This window comes from Chrysemys picta, chromosome 2 (genome assembly GCF_011386835.1).
Source record: "Chrysemys picta bellii isolate R12L10 chromosome 2, ASM1138683v2, whole genome shotgun sequence".
NCBI lineage: Eukaryota > Metazoa > Chordata > Testudines > Emydidae > Chrysemys > Chrysemys picta.
The window spans coordinates 36,018,824-36,027,185 of NC_088792.1; the positions used below are offsets into that span (position 1 = coordinate 36,018,824).

The following is an 8,362-nucleotide window of genomic DNA, read 5'->3' on the forward strand; positions in this document are numbered from 1 at the left end:
GGACAGCAGTGCGAGCTCGGATGCTCTGACCAGCCACACAGGAAAAGCCCCGGGAAAATTTGAATTTGAATTCCTTTTCCTGTCTGGCCAGTTTGAATCTCATTTCCTGTCTGGACATCGTGGCGAGCACAGCAGCACTGGCAACGATGCAGAGCTCTCCAGCAGTGATGGCCGTGCAGTCTGGGAATAGAAAGAGAGCCCCAGCATGGACTGATCGTGAAGTCTTGGATCTCATCGCTGTGTGGGGCGATGAGTCCGTGCTTTCCGAGCTGCGATCCAAAAGAAGGAATGCAAAGATCTACGAGAAGATCTCTAAAGACATGGCAGAGAGAGGATACAGCCGGGATGCAACGCAGTGCCGCGTGAAAATCAAGGAGCTGAGACAAGGCTACCAGAAGACCAAAGAGGCAAACGGACGCTCCGGATCCCATCCCCAGACATCCCGTTTCTACGAGGCACTGCATTCCATCCTCGGTGCTGCCGCCACCACTACCCCACCAGTGACCGTGGACTCTGAGGATGGGATACTGTCCACGGCCGGTTCCTCAGACATGTTAGGGGACGGGGAAGATGAGGAAGGAGATGAGGAGGGCGAGGCAGTTGGCAGCTCTCACAACGCTGATTTCCCCGACAGCCAGGATCTCTTCATCACCCTTACAGAGATCCCCTACGAAGCGTCCCCAGCCATTACCCCGGACACAGAATCTGGTGAAGGATCAGCCAGTAAGTGTTGTAAACATCTAAACATTTATTTTTAACAAAACAGGAATATTAACAATTAAAAGAATGGGTTGTTCATGATTAGTGTGCCCTAGGCGCTTAACGGTTTAGTAAGGGGCAGTGCAAGTTTTGAAAAGAAATCTAGCAATGTCCGGTTTTCAGTGATTGTCCTGCACAAGCCGCTCTACTGTGTATTCCCTGCTACTGCAGCTACAGTAAAATGCGGTCTATATGTGCGGGGATAGAGCAGTAATCCTCCTGGGACATCTCGATGAAGCTCTCCTGGAGGTAACTTGAAAGCCGTTGCATGAGGTTCTTGGGGAGAGCGGCCTTATTGGGTCCTCCGAAGTACGACACGTTGCCGCGCCACGAGATTATCAGGTACTCAGGGATCATTGCTCTGCACAGCAGGGCGGCATACGGCCCTGGTCTTTGGAGGCTTTCCCGGAGCATTCTCTCTTTGTCGCTCTCGGAGATCCTCATCAGGGTGATGTCGGCCATGGTGACCTGCTTTTAATTAGGTAGGGGAATGTTAGTGTTGGGACTGCTTTCCCGTTCCTTTACAGAACTGTCACCGCTGGTTTGCAGCCACGCGGTGGAGGCGGGAGAGGGGCAGCCGAAAGGGATCATTCCCGGGGACAGCCGCGAGGGGGTGGGACAGGGGCAGAGTTCCCGCTTGCCGGATTGCTGGCAGCAGGGACTGACATTGATTTAAATGTGAAATGAGGCCAGTGGTAATATAAAAGTTTTAAACTGCCACAAGTGTACGGCTTACCATGTCTGCCTGCAACAGAAATTCCGTTGTGCTGCCTCGCTTCTCAAATGTGCTGTTCAAGACCCCAGGCACTGAATGCGAAGGCCGAGAATTCGACCTTGTGCTGAGTGCGCATGTGAAAGGTGCTGTGCATGGTCTTGTTCACAGAGAAAGACTATGTTCTTTGTTCACAACTACATTTATCTTTCAGAGGAATTCACTCCCTTTTTCCCATTTCCACAGCCCCGTCTGCGACTGTCTCACAACCTAGCCTGGAATCACACTCCCAGAGGCTAGCGCGGATTAGGCGTAGGAAGAAGAGGACACGGGAGGACATGTTCTCTGAGCTTATGGCCTCTTCCCAAGCCCAGGCAGCACAGCAGACCCAGTGGCGGGAGAACTTGACCCGAATGCACCAAGCCAACATGGATCGGGAGGAGAGGTGGCGGCAGGAAGACCAGCAGGCGACTCAAACGCTGCTTGGACTACTGAGGGAGCAAACGGACACACTCCGGCGCCTTGTGGATGTTCTGCAGGAACGGAGGCAGGAGGACAGAGCCCCGCTGCAGTCCATCTCTAACCGCCCTCCCCCGCCACCAAGTCCCATACCCACCTCACCCAAAGTGCAAAGAAGGAGAGGCGGCAGAGTCCCTGCTAAGTCTCACTCCATCCCTGCAGAGAGCTCTAGTAGCAGAAGGCTCTCATTTCCCAACATTTGAAAAGTTCTTTCCTTCCCGCCTGACACAAGCCCACGTCCAAGTTTCACCTCCCAATGCCATGTGTAGTTGATAATAAAAAATTCGTTTCTGTTAACTACTGTTTCAATCATGTTCTTTTGGAGGAGGAGGGGAAAGGGGGTTGGAAATTGGACAGGACAGTCTCCTTTGGCAGGGTACATAGTCGGGGGCAGGCACAGCAGCAGGGCACATACACAGTGCAGTGATGCAGTGACTAGTTGCCCCGGTTAGTCTGGGAGGTTGTTTTGATGTAATGTTGGGGGGGGTGGGTTGCTCTGTGACTTTGTGGCGGGGGAGGGCAGTTACAGATCTTAAGCGCCGGTCCTTAGACAGGATCACAGAGCCACACAGCATGGGATCTGTAACCGTCCTCCCCCTGCCACAAAGTCAAATAGACCTCCCATACACACAGTCCCGATCAGGAGGGTTGACAGGCTCCGTTGAAACAAGCATCCCACCGCAGCGGAGCCTGTCAATCCTTGAGTTTAGAAGCTGCATTCGCATCACAACACTAGACCCGCCCCGCACCACAGTCTGCGTCCCAGTTTTAAAAAATTCCCGCTAAAACAGTATTAAAGAAAACGGTGTGCTTTAACAAAGTAGAACTATTTTTATTTCGACACGTGTGTTGGAGGGGGGGTGAAGGGGGTATGTAACTGGATAGGATAGTCAACATTACCTGGGTAAAGAAACGGGGGCAGGTTTAGCTTCTCAGTACACAAACTATAAAATCACAGGTTACCCTGCTCACTCAGGAACTTTGCTTTCAAAGCCTCCCGGATGCACAGCGCTTCCCGCTGGTCTCTTCTAATCGCCCGGCTGTCTGGCTGTGAGTAATCACCAGCCAGGCTATTTTCCTCAACCTCCCACCCCGCCATAAAGGTCTCCCCCTTGCTCTCACAGAGATTGTGGAGCACACAGCAAGCTGCTATAACAATGGGGATATTGGTTTCGCTGAGATCACAGCGAGTCAGTAAGCTTCTCCATCTCCCCTTGAGACGGCCAAAAGCACACTCCACCACCATTCTGCACTTGCTCAGCCGGTAGTTGAAGAGTTCTTTTTCAGTGTCCAGGGCGCCAGTATAGGGCTTCATGAGCCAGGGCATTAGCGGGTAGGCTGGGTCCCCGAGGATGACTATAGGCATCTCCACATCCCCAACAGTTATTTTGTGGTCCGGGAAGTAAATACCTTGTTGCAGCCGTCTAAACAGACCAGAGTTCCTGAAAACACGAGCGTCATGAACCTTGCCCGGCCATCCCACGTAGATGTTGGTAAAACGTCCCCTGTGGTCCACCAGTGCTTGCAGCACCATGGAAAAGTATCCCTTTCGGTTAATGTACTGGGTGGCCTGGTGGTCCGGTGCCAGGATAGGGATGTGAGTTCCATCTATGGCCCCACCGCAGTTTGGGAATCCCATCGCTGCGAAGCCATCTATGATCGCCTCCACGTTTCCCAGGGTCACTACCTTTGGCAGCAGTACATCAACGATTGCCTTCGCTACTTGCATCACAACAACCCCCACGGTAGATTTGCCCACCCCAAACTGGTTCGCGACTGACCGGTAGCTGTCTGGCGTTGCAAGCTTCCAGAGGGCTATGGCCACTCGCTTCTGTACACTCAGTGCAGCTCGCAACCGGGTGTCACTGCGCTTCAGGGCAGGGGACAGCAACTCACAAAGTTCCAGGAAAGTTCCCTTCCGCATGCGAAAGTTTCGCAGCCACTGGGATTCATCCCAGACCTGCAGCACTATGCGGTCCCACCACTCAGTGCTTGTTTCCCGTGCCCAGAATCGCCGTTCCACGGCATCAACATGACCCATTGCCACTGTGATGTCCTCGGCGCTGGGTCGCCTGCTTTCTGACAGGTCTGTGCTACTCTCAGACTTCAGGACATCACCGCGGTGCCGTAGCCTCCTCGCCTGACTTTTCTGCATCTGCCTCAGGGAAACCTTTATGATAAGCTGCGAGACGTTGAGAGCGGCCACAACTGCAGCGATGGTCGCAGCGGGCTCCATGCTCGGAGTACAGTGGCGTCCGCGCTGTCAATGACTGGAAAAGCGCGCGAACTGTTTTCCCGCCGGCGCTTTCAGGGAGGGAGGGCGGGAGTGATGGACGGATGACGACAGTTTCCCAAAAGCACCCTCGACTCATTTTGTTACCCAGAAGGCATTGCCGGCTACACCCAGAATTCCAATGGGCAGAGGCGACTGCGGGAACTGTGGGATAGCTGACCACAGTGCACCGCTTCGAATGTCGACGCTATCACCGTTAGTGTGGACGCACAAAGTCGAATTACTGTCCTTAGTGTGGACACACACGTTCGACTTTGCAATATCGATTACAAAAATTCGATGCAAGTAAAATCGAACTACTCTCGTAGTGTAGACAAGGCCACACACACACAAATCCCTTCATCTCCCCCCCACACACACACACACGCAAATTCTCTGCCACAGGGGCATCATTTCAGAAAAAATCAGGGGGTGGTGTTGGGGAACTTGTGTCAGCACCTAAAACTTTATCTGTGATTATATTATATCCTGCAAAGGAGGGGGGAGGGGGAAGAAGTGGAAAACATACAGACCTACTAAATGTTTTTTGGGGGGCAAACAAAGGTCTGGTAGGGGCAACTACTCCCTCTGCCCCATAGCAAATGACTCCCCTGGCCTGCAGTGAAATTTGGTCCCTGATTAATAATAGATACTGTCACAAACAATTTAGGACTCAAAGTGAAGAAGAACATTGTGTCTATCTGAAACTGCCGGAGGTGCTTCAGTAAGCAGAACGTCATTATTCAAACTGGAACAATTTCAGAGCATGGAGCCTAAAACTCCTTTATTTGTGTGCAAAAAAAGTGTGGTATGGGATTAATAATCATAGATGTCAAGATCACAATTTGACATTTTGTCTAGAGTGTTCAGATAGTTTTATAGAACAAAAATACTTTTTTCCTAAAAGACAGCATCTCCAGCAGTACAGCATCCATTAATGCCATTCTGAGATCCATGATCAGGACTGACTCTGAGAGAAGAGTACATATGGGCATCTAACATCTTGACAGATGAAAGGAAACATGACAAAGTCAGTCAATAGTGTGGGAGAAGAGCCCAATGCGTGAGCGGCAAACCTTCCCACAGTGGCTACAGGTCCACTCGCCAGATGAAGGTTGGAGCACACACTGCTTTCTGGCTCACCTGAGGCCTCAGCCTGGGCTCTCTGGTGGCTCTCCGTGATGACTGCACCAGCCTTGACCCAGCTTCTCCACACTGAGTGGTTGTGGGCAGGATGCTCCCAGTTGTCAGTGGGAATGCTGAATTTCTTGAGACCTTACTTGATCTTGTTGCTGTATCAAAGCTTTGGCCTTCCTCTGTGTCACGCGCAGTTCTTGACTTGTTCGTAGAGCACAGACTTTGGCAGACAATCTTGAGGCATGCGCTCCACGTGTCCCAGTCAGCGAAGCCTGCAAGTGTCCAGCCTAGTTTGCATAGACTGTAGGCCGGTTCTCTCAAGGATCTCGTTACTGGTGATCCGTTGGTCCCAAGTGACAGTGAAGGTGGAAGCTGTTCAATCTCCGCTCCTGCTTGGAGTACATGACTCAGCTTTCACAGCCGTAAAGGAGGATGCTGAGAACACAGTTCTGATAAATGGACACCTTGGTGACACCTTGAACTGTAAGCAGCAGAAAGCACTACTATTATTTATATAACAATAGTGCCTAGGGGCCCCAGTCATGGACCAGGGCCGCACTCTGCTAGGAGTGGTAGAAACAGAGAAAAAAAAAAGAGAAAAAGAAAAAAGAAGAGTCCTCCACTTTGAATGGAATTAAGGGCTTGTTTCCAAGGGGTGCAGCGTGGGGGTAGGGTTAAACCAGACTAAGTCAAGTTAAACTGGTTTGAAAATGCTTGCGTATACACAACAATTCATTACACCATATTAACTTGGTCAATTTAGGCTTGAATAGGGACTGGGAATGGCTGAGCCATTACAAACATTGAATCTATCTCCCCTTGTAAGTATTCTCACACTTCTTATCAAACTGTCTGTACTATCTTGATTATCACTTCAAAAGTTTTTTTCTCTTACTTAATTGGCCTCTCAGAGTTGGTAAGACAACTCCCACCTTTTCATGCTCTCTGTATGTGTGTATATATATATATATATATATATATATATATATGTTCCATTCTATGCATCGGAAGAAGTGGGCTGTAGCCCACGAAAGCTTATGCTCAAATAAATTTGTTAGTCTCTAAGGTGCCACAAGTACTCCTGTTCTTTTTTAAAGTGAACTAAGTTTGCTGTGAATTGAGTTAGTTTGGTCTGTTGTTTGCATGCTTACAATGCTGCCACACATTACTTTGGCAGTCCTTAAATTGCTATGACACTGCTTTGCAACTACTAGCGACCAGTCTGTTTCCCTGCATGCCCTCCCCTGCTCTGGTATTTGTGATGGGTCGGTCACTGAGACCCCCTTGGGACTGTCACCTGATGTGCTGAATTTGCCTCTGAGCCCATTTTCCCTGCCAGCTTGGGACTCCAGAACCCTGCCTTGTTGAGCCAGACATGCTAGCCAGCTGCAAACACAAACCCAGGTCTGGTCTATGCCCCCAAAGCTGCAGACTTGAACCAAAAACTGCTCAGCATGTCACCTATCTCCAGCATCCGGTTCCTAATGGGATCCAAACCCCAAATAAATCTGTTTTACTCTGTATAAAGCTTATACAGGGTAAACTCATAAATTGTCCGCCCTCTATAATACTGATAGAGAGATATGCACAGCTGTTTGCTCCCCAGGTATTAATCACTCAGGGTTAATTAATAAACAAAAGTAATTTTATTAAATATAAAAAGTAGGACTTAAGAGGTTTCAAGTAATAACAGACAGAACAAAGTAAGTTACCAAGCAAAATAAACCAAAACACGCAAGTCTAAGCCTAATACATTAGGCAACTGAACACAGGTAAATCTCACCCTCAGAGATGTTCCAATAAGCTTCTTTCACAGACTAGACTCCTTCCTAGTCTGGGTCCAATCCTTTCTCCTGGTACAGATCTTGTTAGTTCCAGCAGGCATCTTACGTGAAAAGCAGGGGATTCCACATGACTGGGACCCCTTTGTTCTGTTCCAACCCCTTTTATAGCTTTGGCACAAGGTGGGAATCCTTTGTCTCTCTCTGGGTTCCTACCCCTACCCCTCCTTCTAAATGGAAAAGTACCAGATTTAAGATGATCACATGTCCTGTGAAACACCGAGTCTCCATTCTTCCAAGGCTGGCCAGCAGGTACCCTAGAAGTTTTGCAAGAAAACAGAGCCATTCACAACCAATTGTCCTAGTTAATGGCTGCCATCAAGATTCCAAGCCACCATTAATGGCCTACACTTTGCATAATTACAATAGGACATCAGAGTAATGCTTCATATTTCTAGTTTTAGATACAAATAGGATGAACACACTCAGTAGAACATAAGCTTTGTAATGATACCTTACAAGAGACCTTTTGCATAAAGCATATTCCAGTTACATCATATTCACACTTATAAACATGCCTCGAGCAGCCACTTGGAGACATGCTGAGACCCTGGATCTCATCACCATCTGTGGGTAAGTGTAGGTGCAGGTTTTAGCCAACCACCAGAATAAAGATCTTTGTATGGACATTGCTAAGCAGATGATATTCCTGGGGAACTCTGTGCCACTGTATAGGTGCAGAATTGAGGTTCCTCCCCAGATTTCTTTTGGGGAAGCAATGGGAAGCTGCAAGACTGCTCATGCACCTGTGTGGTTTCCAGCGCCTGAACAGTGGGCCTAAGGATACCCATGGGTTTAGTTTGGGGGGGCATTGCCCCCCAGACAGAGGAAGCATGGGGTGGGCACGCAGCTGAGTGGCTGTCTAACCTAGCCTCCCTGCACCTGGACCACCCTGATGAGCCTCGCCCCGCACTCAGACCCCTAACCCACTGAGACCCAACCAGCTGCACCTGAACCCTCACCCCACCAAGCCCCACTCCCACAGCACCCGGACCCCCCCCAGGCCCCTTCCCCAGGGGGCTGCAGGTTGATCGCCCATCTCCATGCAGCCAGTGGCCTGTGCTCCCCACTACCATGCTGGAGCCTCCACATTTATTTATTAACAAATAAAATTTGCAGAAT

General features: G+C 49.7%; 1 protein-coding gene across 1 annotated transcript; it reads left to right on the top strand.

Moving 5' to 3' along the window:
- LOC135981919 (uncharacterized) lies at positions 1-2,288 on the top strand. Its single transcript, XM_065586869.1, has 2 exons — positions 1-723; positions 1,718-2,288. Exons 1-2 carry the CDS (start codon positions 147-149, stop codon positions 2,191-2,193), a joined length of 1,053 nt encoding a protein of 350 aa, XP_065442941.1. The 5' UTR covers positions 1-146; the 3' UTR covers positions 2,194-2,288.
- The last annotated feature ends 6,074 nt before the right edge of the window (positions 2,289-8,362 follow it).

Coding starts and splice junctions, on each gene's coding strand:
- LOC135981919 (XM_065586869.1), top strand. CDS start 147: ATGCAGAGCTCTCCAGCAGTGATGGCCGTGCAGTCTGGGAATAGAAAG. Junction 724..1,717: donor ATCTGGTGAAGGATCAGCCA/GTAAGTGTTGTA, acceptor CCATTTCCACAG/CCCCGTCTGCGACTGTCTCA.